This window comes from Anopheles ziemanni, chromosome 2, assembly GCF_943734765.1.
Source record: "Anopheles ziemanni chromosome 2, idAnoZiCoDA_A2_x.2, whole genome shotgun sequence".
Lineage (NCBI taxonomy): Eukaryota > Metazoa > Arthropoda > Insecta > Diptera > Culicidae > Anopheles > Anopheles ziemanni.
The window spans coordinates 75065425-75084055 of NC_080705.1; the positions used below are offsets into that span (position 1 = coordinate 75065425).

At 46.2% G+C, this 18631-nt stretch overlaps 2 protein-coding genes across 2 annotated transcripts; one reads left to right on the top strand and one right to left on the bottom strand.

Moving 5' to 3' along the window:
• Positions 1-2485: 2485 nt before the first annotated feature.
• Positions 2486-3643, top strand: LOC131294342 (growth/differentiation factor 8-like). The gene is made up of 2 exons (XM_058322387.1): positions 2486-2497; positions 2892-3643. Exons 1-2 carry the CDS (start codon positions 2486-2488, stop codon positions 3327-3329), a joined length of 450 nt encoding a protein of 149 aa, XP_058178370.1. The 3' UTR covers positions 3330-3643.
• Positions 3644-4977: 1334 nt separating this feature from the next.
• Positions 4978-13271, bottom strand: LOC131281013 (zinc finger FYVE domain-containing protein 26 homolog). The gene is made up of 5 exons (XM_058310265.1): positions 13212-13271; positions 7143-13103; positions 6601-6804; positions 5680-5801; positions 4978-5540 (listed from the first exon to the last, which is right to left on the bottom strand). The coding sequence occupies exons 1-5, from the start codon at positions 13269-13271 to the stop codon at positions 5048-5050; spliced, it is 6840 nt and encodes a 2279-aa protein (XP_058166248.1). The 3' UTR covers positions 4978-5047.
• Between the last annotated feature and the right edge of the window lie 5360 nt (positions 13272-18631).

The window sequence follows — 18631 nt, forward strand, 5'->3', positions numbered from 1 at the left end:
ATTCTTCAACCCTTTCCTGTCGTTTTACATTCTAAGGGAAAAAGGTTGAATGGGAAAAGGCAGCGGAAGAATAGGAAGATGACATCTATTTGAGACCTTTCTCTCGTTCGCTTATGAGTTTTGCAATGAGGGGTTTTCTAAAGATGTGTGAGCGGAAAACTTTCTTGCGTCCTGTACTGAGAAAACAGCTAGAATGCAATATTAATCTACAATCATACAAAATACCGAGAACCAACAATTGTGGTGGAAGAGAACAATTCCATTTTACACCATGACATAGGAAGCATTTAACGTTGACTTTCGTCTTTCAGACCTCAGTAACTAAAGATCCTGTTAAAAAGATCAGCTTGAATCGAGTGATTTGACTTATCACTGGTCAAATTATTAAACGGATTGAAATAATCTTTTTGTTTTTGGATAAACAATGCAACTCCATCCCACTGGGGAGAAAGTCCCTGTTCTCACACGCAGATGGCGCTAGTTATTTTTCTAGGCTAGCCTCATTTTTACTAAGTTTCAACGTTCAAAAACTCAAAAAGGCGGAGAGAAAGGGCTTATTTATTGAAACATTTTTTTTATTCTATGCTGTTTTCCGTTTTTCTTTCGTATTAACAAATTACTGACCAATTTGCGAAATCGAATGAAGAGTGATAGCGAAAGCTAACAAATGGGAAGTTGTACATAGCAAGTGATAAACACAAAAGTAAAACTTAGTAGCCACACGCATACACACAGGAGATCATTCTAAAAGCATACAAAAAAAACGAATGTCAAAAATCTAGAAAAGTTTTTGGGATTTATTGTCGCTCGTAACAGGGAACAGAACTTTCGTCGAACTGGTTTCCGTTTTCCGCAAACCAAGATATTTAGCCTTACGGACTTCTGTTCCGCTGCACGCGTTCACCGTTATTGGGCAGTTGAGTTCCAGTTTCCCGGTTCCTTTACCGAAATGGGCGCAAGCCGTTTTCGCAACAGCAACAACTAACTAGTAGCATTCAATAGTAGTAGTAGTATTTTAGCCGTAGTTGCAGCAAACAAAATGTAGCAAAGTAATTGCGCATCAACCCCATAGCACGTTTATTCAAACAGTTCCGCTTTTTAAAAGTTAAATTTAAAAAAACACACCCACACACACACACACACACAAATAGCTATACTTTCCGCCCAGCTTCTCTTCAAACAAGCTAAACAAATAGAGGAAGTTCAGTTGAAGGAAACAGCTGAAACGTAGGTCAATCGCAGCTCACAAATCAGGATGAAAAGCTGTCTCAATTTTCATAGGGTGAGTTATTTCAACTAAAAGTAATGAAGTTATATATAGTAAAGAAGCTAAGAGAGAGAGATAAGAGATAAATTCAAGGATCTACTACTTCCGAACCAAGGTGTGGAAAACATTACTGTATCTACAAATGAACAGACCTTTGTTAGGTAGTGTTTAACAAAAACGAAAATAACACAATGTGGAAGTTAGCAGAACTAAACAAAGAGCGCAGAGTGCAACAAAGAACGTGCAACGAATAGATGAAAAATGTTATGATGCATGAAGCAGCAATAATGAACCAACACAGCATAACGAAAAGTGCATGAAAGAACTCGAGATGCGAAGAGAGAGGAAAACCGCCCGCTTCACACAGCTTGCAGTTAGTTGTGACTCATCCAAACCAAGTACAGTCAGCAACACGCGCTTACGCTGTTCTTTTGCATTGCTAAAGGTGAAGGACAATGCCCCTGCACGCGACAATCCATATCATAAACCCAATTCCACCCATTAACAAATCGAGGACAATTCGTCCCACGTGTTCTCTGGAGCAACATTGGAGAGAAAAGTACGTTAATCGCCAACATTGTCCAAAGGCCATTTATTCCTTCACTTTGAGGTATCGAAAGATTTGTGCTAGCATACATAAAAACACATACACACACACGCACACACATAAGCCTAAGACCTTCATCTTCATCGAGCATACTCATCTAGCCATCACTGGAAAAAAACCGAACCGAATGTGTAATCCAAAGTTGTATAACACGTGTGTTTGATTTATTTGTTTTGTTCGCTTGTTTTGGATAGCTTGTTAGTTCTTGACAAAACAAAAATAGGAAATAAAATTACAACAAAAATAGCAAAAAAAAATACAAACAAACTAATAAACAGTTGCTTTACCAAAATATATGATGCCCGTTGCTTGTTAACCATCGTTTGGCTGCATTACTATTTTACAATCGATCGGTCTGCTCGTTTGGAGTTTGCTTTCGTTTATAAATTTATTTTTTTATTTTTTTTTTCAATTTATTATGACATCCATAGCACGTTCGACAGTGCAGTTTTGCTTGTATGCCGCTTTCTTTTCAGCAGAACGCAAAATACTTTCAAACAGCTGATACAGCTTCAACTGTTTCCGGCACCTACATCGTCAATGGGTAATTCTTTCTCTCGATTTCTACTGTTTGAACAATCTTACGATTATTATGTATGCCAATGTTCAATATGGTTAAATTGGTAATGGTCAACGAATTCTTTAAAAAAATATGGTAAATCGAAATTGCAAGACAAGCAATATTTTCATTGATAAACTCTTATCAACACTGGTAAGTATGACTCACTACGAGTGATCGATTCAAAATCATGAAACATTGTTCTGTTCGATTGAAATAAATTAAACATATTTTTGCAGGCGCTGAAAGGTAGACGTATAGTTCTTTAAACCGTACCTTCTAATATGTTATTCTGTTAATATGGTAAATTCTTCTATAATTATTTCAGGGCACCTCACGCACCACAAACCGTAGACCAACAACAACGCAACCAACGACCAAATAATTCATTCAATCCGTTACGATCTACCTTTACCTTTTCTATTGCAGCGTATTGCATCCTGCATTCCCCTCGGTAGACATGTGTAGTAATATATCTTTTTCGTTTGCCCCTTTGCGGCCGTATCTCACCCAAAAAGACGCCGTACATCGAGGTCGAGTTCCGTGACGCAAGCCCGAAGAAGCGCATCAAGCGCAACCTGTCGATCAACTGCGACCCGAATGCGAACGAGACGCGCTGCTGCCGGTATCCGCTGACGGTGGACTTTGAGCTCTTCGGCTGGGACTGGATCATCGCACCGAAGCGCTACGAGGCGTCGTACTGCGCCGGCGAGTGCATGCTCAGCTTCCTGCCCAAGTACGAGCATACGCACGTGATGCAGCTGAGCACGTCCGCCATCCCGTGCTGCTCGCCGAAGAAGATGAAATCGATCAAGCTGCTGTACTTCGACATGAGCTACAACGTGATCTACAGCATCATCCCGAACATGGTGGTTGAATCGTGCAGCTGCTCCTGAGGGTAACGGGAGAGCGGGCTCGTTGGGATGCGAAGGACTAGGTGTAAAATCGTGGAAGAATAACAGCAAAGCACAACCGAAACAAACATAAACAAAGCCACTCATCCTTTACCACTAGAGAAGAGCACCACTGAACGGCTAAGAAGGTTTTTGTAGAATATAAGCAATAGGTAACAGTAAAGATCACAGAAGCTAACGGAGAGAATAGATAAACATTAACATGGACAGCAAAACAAATGCAACACAACAACAGGGACGGGAAATGGAACGAATGGAAATGAGAAAAAAACTAAAACTATAATAACTTAAAATGTGGAGAGAGAAATTCTAAAAATTATTAATCTTTTTGGATCTGCTGTCTACCAGACAAAAATTTTGAAAGGACGTCTTTCAGTGGCAAAAGGGCACCGATTCGGATACGTGCCTTCCCTTCTTAATTGCGCTTTAAATTCTACTACTTCTACCCTTAGAAGTCTGACGGTCGGTAACATTTGGAGCTTAAATAAATTTTAATTTAGATCGATTAGCAACTAACGAACGACAAAACGTGTACGTAGAAACAAACAAAAAACTCTCTCGGGTTTTGTTTTAGCAACGGGTGATAGTCGAAATCAAAATTGTTAGCATTACGAAATTTATTAGCTGTGCGAATTGAAACGAATTTAAACGTATTTGGATGTGCGTAATAGAAGGAAAAAAATGGAAATAAACGTAAAAATTGGCATTCGGCAAACGGCAGTCAGAAAATAAAGGAAATTACTCTCGGTAGAAAGCAACAAAAAAACAATGTGGGAAATATGGCAATTGTGATAAATAGAAGATTAAAAAGAAAGACGAACAAATACATAAGAAAGTATAAACAAAACAATCGAAGGGATCTGGTGCCTAGCAAAACACAAATTAATCTCAATTAAGACGATATTTGTATAACACTTTTAAATTAATATGGTGAGCGTTTGTTTTACATTATTTCTTCCGTAGCGTTCCTTCCATTGGCGAAGGAAACTTGGACGATGCAATTAAATGCAATGTTAATAGCATCGTCTTCTGTAATGCATGTAAGGTAACAGTGAAAGTGGAAAAAATATATATGCACATCGCGTCTATTCTCAGTTTAACTTCTTTCTACGGACAAATATTACTGGTTGCTTGAAGACCGAACCATGCTTCGTAGAATGGCAGTGAAGGTGAGAGATTTATATTGAATAAAATGTTCTTCTAAACGATCCCGTTTTATTTTTCAATTTTGTTTTTGTAGACATTTTAACATTACACTGTTCCATAAGTACACTTAACAAATAAAGCAAACCGATAGCTAACACTGAATATGTGAAGTCAAATTAAGGCATAGAACAGGAAGTAGAAGGGAGCTGGATTTAAAATGTTGAAATTAAATGTTGTACCAACCTGTACCTTTGATTTCCTTTTAGTTTCATGGTCTGTGCAGATCTTTGGCATTTTAACTTATGTTTGATTTCGTCAATTTAAGCTTGATTTCAAAATAAAATGTTTGCACAGTGAGTATCAGTCGGCTTATGCTACTACTGAATACTGAATTATTAACTCAACATGTATTGTGTTTCGAAAGAAACAAGCAGATTTTTTGAAACACACGCTTTGTTCTTTTTTTTATTACGGTACATTTTGTCTTTAAATCGTTATACAATATATCACTTTATAAAGCTCAGAAAAAAATCGAGTACTCAAGCTTGGAAGCGTTACCGCTCCGTTTCGCCCGGTGTGACCTCTCCTGCCGGGCTTCCCGTCGTCCCTCCCTCCTGGTGATTCAGCCGCACTTCGCACAAACGCTTCACGTGGGTCTGACCGAGCAGTTCCGCCTGCCGTAGAACCTTACGGATGTCGCTGATCCGATGGTGCCGATTCGCTAGCAAGTACGCCGTCTTCAGCTGCCCGGAAACGATGTAGCAGTGGATGCGCACCCCCACCGACCTCGCCCGGCTGATGAGCGCCTCGAGGGCAACCTTTGTGTCGACGCCGGCACCGTGCCGATCGATGGCCAAGTCCACCGAAACGCGCACGATTTCGTCACATACCGCCGACACCACCGAGTCGGTCGCCGTGCCTACCCCGTTGTTGCCTACTATCGCGTCAAGCAGCTTGCCGACGTCCTCGATTTTGGCGTGGTTGATAAAATACTTGGCTGTCAGCGCGTACACTCTCTGCACGTCCAGGTTGTAGTCCTGTACGATTCTGTTGCAATAGAAAGAAGATAAATTGAAAATGGCAAAGAGAATACATGGCAAATGGCACAAACAAGAGTCATACACATCTTTGAAATGAGAAACATCGGGCCACATTTCGATAGCTTCTTTGTACACATAATAATTACCTGTAGGACAGGCCGAATGCTTCCTCCACATTCTGTCCGCAAACTAGGGTGAGGATGGCAAGCTGGAGTTTCTCCTGACTAGAGCCGAACAGTGTTGGCAGTTGTGTTGTGTCGCGGAAAATCTGGAAAATCGCAGAATTATCAATAAAAACTGAATTAGACAGACCATAAAAAATACTCGTTGGAAGTAGGGTTAATTTTTCAATTGCTATCTTGTTCAACAACACGCGTTTCATGGCGCTAAAAGCAATTTCATTTTCAGTAAGATCAAAGTAAAAAGAAAACCACCCATTCCAACACGATTGGCCCAACGGAAAAGCGGAACGAGCTAGTCAACGAATTTATAAACAATCCCAAAAATTTAACCAGAGACGAACATAAGCAAGCGGAACAAGGCTTTCAAGGTCTTGATGTAAGATAAACAAAAACACTCTCGCTTAAATTGTTTACTTTGATAAAATCATGCACGTGACGTGTTGCCCAAAGTAAAACCAGTCCGAGAAGTTAAGGTTATCTTTAGAACGCCCGCCACGCCCGAAGCCAGGGCTAGCAGCGCTTGCTGAGTAAGCCAATTTCATTCGTGACCATTTATTTCCGAACAAAGCAGAGATACACCGAATCCAAAATAAACGCTCTAGATTGTGTAGGTTTCTTCCGTTTAATCTGGGTTCAACAAACAACCATCTTAGATACAAATCAAAGTAAGCCAATGCAACAAACTACCGTAGCGTTGGAGTAGGGAGGACATTCAGCAAATTAAATAAACCCACTCTACGGAAAAAGGTAACTTTCAGTAAACTTAATTTTAAAAGGGTTCAACTTTTCTAAAGGAGTTTTTAAAGGGCTCCACAAGGGAGACGAAAGTATCAATCGATAATCTAACTTCTTAAAGTCCCACCAACTTACAAATCCCGAACCTACCTTCGGTAGCACGGTCACCGTTGGGCGTCCCTTTGCTTCGCACTTGGCCAGAAACTTGGTCACCTCCAGCTGCAGCAGTATGGTATTGATGTGGTTGTTGAGCTCCTTCGGATCCAGCTTCATCAGCAGCGATCGATGGGTTTCCACGACCGAACCGGTACTGTTTAGCCGAACCTCCTGCCAGTTACACAGCTCCAGCTCGTTCTGTTTGCAGTAAGAAAAGGTCGATTAGTAATTTTCTTCGGTTGCAATTTTCAATTAACTAAAGCTACTCGGAAAATGTTAAGGACACAACCGAAAATAATATAAAAATAGCAATGGCAGTCAAATAAGTAGGAAATTTAGTCGACCTTGTCCCAACTCCCAGAGCGTTCGCAATTTAGGAAGTGTTACTAATCAAAGTAACCGTTTTGGTTCGTGACATTCTCAATTTTCCGACCTTATGTGTGTGTGTGTTTTAGGTGCTTGTTTGTCAGCTTTAAGTGTATTTGGACCGGACGAATGGTTGAAACTAAACTCATTACTTAAATTAAGCCACCTACCTGCAAATGCGTAATGCTCGTCTTGAGATGATGCTCGGACGCGTGCAGCTCGGTAAACGTGCGGCAGCCGGCAATGTAGAAGCGCACGCAGGTCATGCTGGCCCGGATCGGGTCCTTCAGCAGTAGCTGCAGGTTGTACAGGCTGTTGAGCATGTCGTTCGTCTCGAGGTAGCGGCAAGTGTAGCGAATGTAGTCGCGCCACTGGAGCAGCGTTTCGTCGAGATCGGTAAGCCGCTGCACGATCGTCTCGAGGGCACCGCGCTGAAGGTATGGCAGCAGTACCGCCTGCAGGAACACGTCCGGCTCGACGCGCTGGCACAAGATGTAGCGCAAGGCGGCCACCTCCGTCTGCTGGTGGCGCATCAGGAACGCCACCACGCTCTGGTGTGAGCCGTACGCGAGCAGATAGTGCATCGATTCTTCGAACAGCCGGCTGTCCATGAGCGAGGTGTGTTGCTCCTCCATCACACCATCCACCTCCCGGAACTCGCCCTGACAGATGTGACGCAGATTCGCGAGCGTGCTGAGGATGTTTAACGCTGGTTCGTGTGTTGCCGGGGAGCCGGTTGACTGCTGCTTAGCTGCCCGTACCCTGGCCATCACCCGCTGGGAAGGTGCTTCGAGGCGAGCCGTACACGAGAGTGCATAGAGAACTTCGTTCAGCAGCGGCGGACAGCGTGCTGGACGCTTCACGATCGCCACGTCCGACGACGACGACGACGACGACGACGACACCGTCTTGGCCATCCCGGGCGGAGTTTCGATCATCCGAAGGACGGCTTCACACTCCGCATCGCTGGCGACGCGGGGCAGGCAGTGGGAGAACTTTTCCCGGGCCGTCTCGTAACAGCCAGCCCGCAGGCATGTCATGCCCCAGGCGGCCATCACGCCGTTCAGCGAGAAGCCACATTTGAGCGACAGCTCCAGGGCAAGCGTCCACTTTTCAGCCTTCACCAGTGCGTCCCGCAGCTTCCTCAAGCTGCCGTGATGGTTGCCCAGCGGGGCCGTGTGCAACAGCAGCGACTCGCAGTTGTCGTGCACGATCGAGAGGATGATCTCGGCGTGCTCCTTCATCTTCTCCACCTCGGCACCACCGCCACGCACCTTCACGCCTAGCGTCAGGTTGAGCAGCATGCGAGCCACCAGCGCGTAGTCGACCTCGGGATTGGGAAACCCGGGATGCAGCGGTCGCAGCAGCGCCTCCAGCTTGGCGCAGTGGTACAGCAGGAAGGCACCGATCTCCTCGTTCGCCGTGTGCAGGCTGCAGATGGCCAGACACTGGCCGGTGGAGGGCGCATACTCGTAGCTGTACTCATCGCGAATCACGTTGTCGTAGCGCTCGTTACCCGTCAGCTGCCACTCGAACTGGCCGCTACCATCGGGGCTGCCGGTAAGTGAATGAGGCCCACTTCCCACCTGTCGTCCGCCCACCGTGGACCCCCCGGCGCACCCTTCGTTCCGCTCCTTGTCCAGGTGCTGCCAGCAGTCGTCACAAACGCGCACCGCAACGTCCTCATACAATTCGGACGACAGGCGCTCCTTGCGCTTCGAGCACGAATGGCACACGACGCGGCCACAACGTCGACAGTGGTGACGCCGGTTCAGCATCGAAAACGTTCGCCGGCAGCACATGCAGTGCAGTGCGTCCTCGTCCTTCACCCAACGGTCGCGCGGTGGAATTTCCTTCGGTATCACGAACGGACGGGCGATCTCGCTGAGCGAATCGTAGCTCGATACGCGACTCAACCGGCACCCATGGCCTGCCTCGTCATCCTCCAGCCCGGCCGGGAGCGGCGACTCGGCGAACACCTTGTACTCGAGCGCCTTCCCTGCGTACACTCGAAACAGGCAGTCCACACACTCGTGCCCGATGAACAGCCCGTCATGGACCGGGTTCAAACGAGTGGCACCGACCGGAGCCGTCCCGGAGGGCAACTGTTCGTGCAGATCGCGAATGTACTCCCGGTGCTCGTAGCACGGCCGACATAGTTCCTCCACCAGCAGTGGCCTAACGGACCGCATCACCGCACCGAGCAGTTCGAGACGGGAATTCATGAGACACTGTTCGATGATGAGCAGCGGGCGACTGGCCAGGTTCCACAGCCCGTCGTATTCATCGCGCGCGAGATACTCGAAAATGCGCAGCGTGATGGCGTACTTCTGGTACAACGGCTTCCGGGCTCCGTGGCGCTGCAAATACTCGAGCATGTAGCTCACGACCGGCACGCTCCGAATGTTGAGCATCATCGTTTCATACAGCTTAACCACCGCCTCCACCGGCATCGTCTCGATGATGGCAAACAGTAGTCCCGCCGGAGTCTCGCTGCCACGCATGAGTACGGCCTCCGGTGTCGGTGAAGCGGCCGTCACCCGGTGCACGGCGTACATGAACATCTCCAGCTCGCGCTCCGCCTCGATCGGATGCAGCTTGATCCACTCGCTGCACACCCGATACTCGCCCCCTTCGATGAGCTGCTGTAGGATGACACTCTTGTTGCTCTCGGAAAAGCTTCGAACGCCGCGCCAGCCACCGTCGCCTTCCATCGCCGGAGGAAGCTGCGCCTGGAGGATGTTCCCGATCTGCAGGTATGTTCGAAGCTGGTTCGCTTTCGCGTGGAGCTGGGCACGCACCGGGGCGGATATTGTCCCGCGTATCGCCGTCAAGAGATGTTCCGATGCGCTGATCCACTCGCTCGCATTGGCAAAGCGGTCAACGTTGGCCAACAACTCGTGAGCTATTCTTTCCATATCCTTACCATCCGAACACGACCTGAGAGATGTCGGTCGGACGGGAGAATCGTCACATTTTCCCGTCTTCAAGGGACAACAGGCACAGGCAGCCTCAAGGGGGAAGAGGTGTTGAGATTCGTCTTTGTCACCACTTTGTCCTTCTGCTCGATTGCAGCGAATGAGTGGAAGTGATCCCTCGGAGGGAGTTGCATTACGAAGGTTCTTATACTGCCGAATTAGTGAATGCGAAATGTCTGCTTCCGGCGGGGCGAATTCGTCACGCTGGGTTTGACATAAACGCAACAAAAGGTCACTTTTACTCGCAATAAAGTCCCACAGACCGTCCACGTTTGTGTGGTTGGTTTCATCCGCTGGTTCACCAGTTGTACGGAGTATTTTCTGTCCGATGATTTGTACCAGATGGACGCCCAGCTTCGAAGCCATCGCATCGAGCGTCCGGAGTGACATTTTGCGCCCAAACAAACCATCCAGCAGGATTCCCGGCAGGTCCATCTTGATGAGCTCGTTAACCTGTCTACCATCGCCCTCGGTTGAAGGTATCTCCAACGTATCGACCAAGTCCACCAGATGTCCCAGGAACTGCTTCGTGCGGCCCAACGATGGCGATCCGCTGGCGCCTGTAAGCAGCCCAAGCTGTCGGTCGATAGATCCCGCCCGCTTCAGTTCTTCTCCCCGCTCGGACATGCTGTAAAATCGAGCACGGCGCTTCAGCACAACACCATTTTCCACCGCATCCAGTGGGCAAATTTCGCGGGACAAAAAGTGACCAACGGTGAGACTAAAATCGGCCGAGCCCGTGCCCCCGGGGCCTCGGGTGGTTCTCTGTGCGATCTGCAGAGTATCGATTAGTGAGCCGAAGAAGGTGACAAAATTACCCACCAATGGGGACATTTCCCCCACTCCCGTTCCGCTCATGCTGGTGGACATGGCGAGCGATGGTACGCCGGCGGATGGTTTGGCATTTTTCAGCAGGAAATTGTAGATCGCCAAATTCAGCTCGTACCGGAAGGGCAGCCCGAGCACGGTGTCCACGATTTGGCTGAGATGTAGATTTTTGCCCGTGTGCACGCCCAGAAAAGGGTACCGCCCGACGAAGCGATCCATCGGCGCGAGCACCCCCATGCCATCGTCCGGCAGCGTTTCCGGTTCCTCGACTCCAGCGGACTGCGACTTGAGGAACGTTTCGACCGTACTCAGTACCTTCGAAATCTCGAATCCAAAGGCCGTTTTCGACCGGATGTCGTCCAGCAGCGTGTCGCTTCTACCTTCGGTGGCCTGCTTCGATTCCTGTTCCCGGCGCTCATGCTTCTGCACCAACGCGGCGAGATTACTGCTCAGAGATTGCATCTGTTCAATCCGCTGCACCAGTCTGCCCACCGGTAGTTCATGCAGATTGTGGTTATCGATGATTTGCTTGGCGGAGTCGAGTTTATCATTCGTAAGGCATACGATGGCTAGCGTTTCGGGGGAGGCAAAAAGCTTGGTAAATGCTTTCCTGTTACTTGCAGCACTTTTGGCCTCGGAATGATGCGCCTCTCCGTCACCATCGACTGCGTAGGGTATCGACTCGGACGTTTGCCGCCGCAGGTCTTTGTTGCTTCCACCGGAATTGCTCGAGCCCGTTGCCGTCAACGGGTATCGGGTGTGACGGCGAGCCGGTTTCTGCCTCGGCAGTGTCCCATATCGTCCAAATCGCTGTCGATGGGCAGCGCTGCTGCCGTCGGTCCCATTGATTGATTCCACGCTACGAAACAAGCTACCCCTGTCCGTTGATGATGATTTCGACGGCTCCCAGTAATTTTCTATCGGCTGCATCATCGGAACCGATAGCAAGTCGGTAAGCTGTACCGCATGACGAGCCGGGTTTTTGTCAAGCTGACCGGTGGCTGGCGGTGCGTTTTCCTGCGCCAGTGAAGCATCGGCGTCAAACAGCGATAAGCGCCAACAAACGTCGATGACATGATCCAGAACGGTTTGAAACCGATGCTTCCAGTGTTCGCTTGCCTCGAGGTAGGCGGCGGAGTGTTTCCTAGTGATCATGGTTGCTTTGATGCACGTCGCCACGATCCCTAGCAGGGGGAGGCTGCAGAGGAAATATTTTCCTTCCGTTGCTGTCGGCCCTCCGTCCGAGATAAGACATTCCGAACGGACAAATAGCATCGTTACGATCGATTCGATTGCTAGCACGAACGTTTGCAGGTCCGTCTCCTTTAGAAGCGACTTCAACTGCGCATCGAGATTACTTGATGAGATGTTTTCGTTCCCTTCGGAGCCAAAAGAGCTTTCTATCGCCTTGAACAATACCATTAGAGTCTGTATTTGAATCAGTTGCATTGTCTCGGAACATTCCATCGGTATCTTCTCGCCCAACGACACTGCGATTTGTTCAATTAACGAATGATTTTTACCCATCAATTCGAAAATGGTAGAAAAATCGCAACCGGACAGATTCATTTTCGTCCTGGCAAGAATTTCGATCACGGTGGAATGCTGAGAAAAGTCCCAGGAGGGTAATAAGGCTTTATCAACGCTATGGAGAGCATCCTGCAGCAAATAGCATCGTTGCAACTCTAGCAAGTACGCCGTTAGATAAGACCGACCCTTGATCTGATCGTGCATCGGCCGAATGTCTAGGGACAGTGATGAAAACGATCCTTCAGCGGTGTTTGCTAGAACCACCTGTTGCATGAAACGAATGTAATTTGCGTGATGCACATAGATTTGTTTGGAGTCTAAGAAAGAGCTGACAAAGTGTTGCTTTTTCTCTAAGGCATCACACGTCCATTGCTGTTTCAATGGGGCAGATAGCTCGGGAAGTAGATTGATCAACAGTTTGAGACTTTTCCTTGCAAACAGTGCCAACATTAGCCATTCTAGGTCAATCTGCTTAAACTCCAAGGCGTGAATCATTTGTGGCTTCAGGCTGCTGATTGCTTTCACTGATATGAGGCAGTTAGCCAGAATGCTATAACATTTGCTGGGATCGACGGCACGTTGATCATCTGCAAAAGCTTTGAGGGCAGCGGATGTGGCTATTTCGTAGATGGTGTTATTTTTCCCCGGGATCTTTGACATGGCTAAAAGCTTTAGCAGTTGGCACGTTGGGTAAGGATTCACTAGAATATTCTTTGCAAAAAAAGCGCAACATTGTTCCGACAATTCTGTTCCATCCTCACGATCATCCAGCGTTTTGTAGTAGGCTATAATCTCCTGATAATGCGTAGAAAAGTAAATAGAACAAATAAAGCCGACGCATTAGTCATCCGACCTAGGCCGAGAGGGGAAACTTATCAGCTCATCACTACGGGCTACACCTACTTTGGCAATCGAATCTTTCTTATCAACGAACAACTCCCAATACTCGTTAAAGTTTTCCATTCTGTGGCACTTTTATGGGCATTTCCAACCTAAGTCACAAACACCAGTTCTGAACGTTGCTAAATAAGACTCGGCTTCGCGCACAACCACTTGGTTCACTTTCTGTTGAAGCACTACTGGAACAAAACTTGAATGATGTCCCAAAAACAGCTGATCTCACAACCGCTGGCTCGGTCATCAAAACAAATATACGATAGTCTGACATTTTACGCTTTCATTGATTAGGTACGAAAGAAAGTCTTGTAGGATCGATCTTCATCGATCCTTCTTCGTCGATTCCTTGTTCCTCGCAACAAATCTGGGTTTGGAACGAAGCAGCTTGCTTCAAGTAACCTTGATGACGTCGAGAAAACACTAAAATTAGTGTTGGGAAAATCGATATCCAGTTGGGATCCAATCTTTCGATTCAAATCCATTTAGAGGACCGAATCTCCGAATCCGAATCTCAATCCGTCATGTCATACATGCACAACTAACTTGTCAATTTTTCATATGATTTGTTTAACTCATTTAATGATTTACGTAAGAATATAAGTATATTTGACATTCTTTTAATTATATTCAATCAACACGAACACACTAAATTGCAGCGACAGGTAAGGAAACTGGTACTTTGCGTCCATTTTGAAGGGTATTACAATACATCAGTGAACGTATTTGAGACATTTAATTCCTAAAGCCTGTGAAATGACCCCATGAGAGCTGTTTTATTCACAGGTTCAGGATTGCATGAGCCGCCACTAATTCACCCTTTTCGCTTACGTTCGGCCAAATCACCAACCGATTCCGAATCATAAAACAGAGCAATAATTTAACGGCAAAAAAAAACCCATTTTCACAATGTGTGGTATTTTGCACAATTTTTAAATTGCGACTGGTAAATGCGTTTTCCGCGCAGACCGGCTAGCAGAATTAATCCAGAATATTTCAACTAATGTTGCTCTAGAAGACGGCAACAACTTCGTAAATTTCCCCGATCATGAGCGCCCCATGATCACCCATGGTGAACGCATGCTACAAGGCGAAAGAGTGAGACAAATATTCGCTCAACATTTTCAATTCAACGTTGTTTAGCTTCAATAATAACTTCAATATTCAGAACCCCAATTCAATGTTGTTTTTTCACAATGTCTTCAATATTCAGTACTACAATTCGAAGTTGTTTCTTTTTTTGCCATTATTGCCATTATTTAATCAAATAACTGATAATTAAGTTTGAATCATATAACTGATAGAGCATAGTTAGTCATGGATGCGGCACAAGATGAAGTGTAGGAGATGCGTCATTATGGCTACTCAAGCAGGGATAGTGTACCATGTATTTCGTTAGGGTTAGGTTAGTTAGGAGATTCGAGCATTCTCGAGCTGTTTTTGTTACTTTTAAGAGCTTTACGTAATCTATTTTGGTATACCACCATTTTTTTCTTGGTCAGGTGGATTAAACATACGGAGTTAGGAATAGTAAAAATGTATCACCACCTCCTTTTCATGGTTAACGACAGGCGACTCAAAACTATGATTAGGGTATATTTCGCTCAAAAATCGGCCCATGAGCGCCGGGGCTCAACACCACAACGGCGCGGGTTCGATTCCCAACCGAGACCGGACCCTCCCCTATACGAGAGGACTGACTATTCACGTACAACAGCGAAACAAGTCTCGTAAGAACTTAACGGGCAGGCATGACCAAGAGGTCGTTACACCAAGAAGAAGAAGATATATTTTGCCAGGGTTAGTGTCAGGATCTATTAAGACAACTATCCTCAACAGAATCACCAGTAGCTGTTGCGTGGCTAATATTTTAGTTAGGAAAGGTTACATGCGAGGTTGGTGGTGTAAGGAACAGCTTTTTGCGGAGTTTTTTGGGAGTAGTGAGGGATACCCTTTGGGCCCTTCGAGTCTGTTCTTATGCTTAGTTTACACGAGGCGCAAAACTCTGAAAATACACGCGCAAATGTCGATTTTGCTGCCACTTTTTTTCGCTTCGTGTAGACGTTGCTATTCGTGAGCCGATGCAGATGAAAGCGCGTTCAGTGTTGATTTGAGTGTTTAACTGTAAAAAAACAGCAGAGAGGTAGTGTACACCTCGAAATCTTATCAACAACCGTTGCACATCATCACACACAACTATTTTCCTTCCACCGGCACTCTATACCTGGTGCGCAAATCTATTTTTCACTCGCCGACCGAAAAACACATTTGCGCACATTCTGACAGTTGACTGCCCATCTGACAGCATTTTACCGCTAACTCACAGCATTTTACCGTTTGCAAAGGTTGCTTTGCGCTTCGTGTAGACCAAGCATTAGGAACCGCCCGCCTCTTTGCATTATTCTTGGCTTTAACACGCTTTCCAGACTGCACCGTCGCGTAACGCGACGTCGCCTGACAGGCGCTGAACTCCATGAAAAAAAAATCTAGCGCGATTTGCGCGACATCGCGCAAGGTTTTTTTTACATGGAGTTCATCTCCTGTCAGGCGACGTCGCGCTGTAGTGTGGACCCCGAGGTAGAGTAGAGATACACGCAACAATCGCACCAATGTGTTTGGTAACAAGTCCTGGTACCGGGAAAAAACAAACTATCCTATCACCATGTTCATTTTCGAATTCTACCCAAAACAGATGGATCCTTTTGTCCGTAAAAGTTTACCATTTACTGCCGCATGCTACCCGTAAAGTCCTTCCTACATACACGCTCCTCATAGTCGTACTGTGTTTTTCAACTGCCATCGCTGCAATGTAAGTATTTGCATTGTTCTTCAATACATTATTTTTACTTACATGGTCGCCTAGATGTTCTTTCGAATCATCTATTTGATGAATCTACGGGCCCGAAAATGCTCGCCGGAGGCTGCCGCATGCCATCGTTCTTTAGATGTTAACTGCCATTGCTGCCAGGCCTGTAAGTATGCAAAAAATGCACATCAGCCTACTGTTCCGATTGTTCATCCTTTTCATTTATGGGGTTTCATGTACAAATCGGTGGAAAGAATCAAAAAAGAATTACAAATTTCAGCAGCAATTACCAACCAAGGTATCTGTACCTACATCCGATTCAAATGTTTATTTCATAAACTAAGAATCGAGGTAGAATCTTTGTTGTATCAAGTTGTTTGCCTTCAATAGACCTTTCATTTGAGGGTCTGTTGCCGAAATTGACCGAGGCACTTAAAAGTTATTAACAAATTAGCTAAAATAGCACCCGGTTGACAGAAATTGACATTGTTGCTGGTACTATGTAGTTCCAGCAAGAGTCCCAGCAATCTGCTATGGAAAAACTTGCTGGACAGCTGCAAAAAATTTGAATTTTTGTCAACCGGGCAGTTATTATTTTAAGCTGTGACCAAGGTTTTTGAAACTAGTTGATGCCAGTTTGGTTGGTATCAGTTCATTGTCGCACGATATTTTATCGGACGTCAGGTCCACCAATGTTTCTGTAATTTTTCAAATTCTAAGAAGATTAAATGAATTTTATTATTTCTCCTAGATAAAAACCATGACTCCGAGTTTATAAAATCCAACTTTGTGGACAGATAAAATCGGATGCATCCATCCGGTACGATATGCAGCTGTCAAATCCCATACATTTTCGCCTGTCAAAACCTGACGCGATAAAGCACTGACACCAGCCGGCGGCGCTGCAGGTTTGTTCTAGTGGTGGGTAAACCGAATCCCCAAATCCGAATCCCAATTCATCAATCCATGAGCTTCACCGTTGTTAGCAGTTCTGTTGATAATAAAAATGTACTATCGTCAGAAAATGATGTTTTTCGCAGGCATTGAAAAGCGGGTATAGTTATTGTTGTATGTAACATTGTCTATGAAGATTATCAATGTAGAGTGATAGTTTTATTCAAAATCCGGTAAAAATGTAAATCAGGTGCTGATCTGAATAATTGTCCCTCTATTTTCGTATCCGTTCCACTTTATTTCTTTGTTAAAAATAGGTTCATGAATGTTTTTCGAACCTAAGTTAAATCGTACAAAAACCTTCATGAATGTTTAATCCATTCTAACCAGCGCCCGATTCGAGTAAACTGAACGTGACTAATTCAACTCACCTCGTGTCTAGGTCGAGTCATATCAAATTCAAATAGATTAGGATCAAGTCAGAACCGAATCAAATCGAGTCCCAATCTAATCAAATTGTTAAAATCCGTCAGATGGGATTCAAATCTTTGGAATTCGTGTAGGGATCGAATCTTCAAGTCTTCCAAATCTCGATTCTGCCAACACTACTGCGAATCCTTCTTTTTGACAGCCACATTAACCTTAAAAAAATCATTGAGATCAGCTCGGCACGAAAACGTGGTTTCGTGAAGGAAACAAAATATTTATCCGGACTAAAATTCGTGCTTTCCATTCGACTAACCAACAGTGCGGCACGGAAGTTTACAATCGTTCGCGCGAACCAGCGATCCGACCATGGAAAACGGGAGATTAGCCTAGCCCGGCTGGCCAGTAAGAAACGGAAAAAGAAGAAAAAAAACCCTCTACCTCTAAGTCCGTTCTAAGTGCGGTGTGCCTGCGAGTGAGACCGACACATGTACCGCACACGGTGCTGTGGGACGGAAAAGTCGACGACGACGACCACCAGGCAAGGACATCCATCGGGACGGTGTGTGTGTACGTCCTCGAAGGGATAATGGTGACATCGGTGTGTCCTGGGTAGAAAGTTTTACACCATCCGCCCGTGTGTCCCGTATCTCGACCGGATCCGGAACAAGTCCTTTCGGCTGCTGGGTACTTCCGCACTGATAGGCTTTTTCCAGCACAAGTGCGAAAAACGTGTGGTCACGCGTGTTCGACGGCAGACTTTTCCTCGTCCCCCGGGGGTGGTTGGTGTTCGCACCGCCTCTAGCGACCGTGGTCGGTGTTTCGAAATCGCAACGTCCCGGTTCCGGGGATTCGTCTCGCGCACACCACGCACCGTCAAGGGACGACACAGTCCCGAATCCCGTCGCAGGACGGTGGACTCTGCGGTGCGTGGCTGATCTAGCGCGACTTGCTCCGTCTGTGTGGTTGCATATATTATGTCATCACGTTACACGGCCAATAAAGTATAGTTCTTTGCGGCTCGGCACCACACCGCCGCTCGTGAGTTGTATTTTTCGGCCTGATCGCGTACAATGTGCGTTCGCTACAGATCGTAGTGCGTAGTGCAGTGGCAAAGGCAAAACCCCGAAATCGTGCGTCAAGAACGTTTCATGCATTCATTCATTTTTTTCTTCTGTCTCTTGTATGGTGGTTCGCCCGTTCGCTCGCTTGTTCTTAGGTTTCTTCTTCGCCCGGTGTGTTCGGTGAGGAAGGTGTGTGTTGATTGCGAGCTCTAGAAATAAAGTCAAAAAATGTGTGCTTT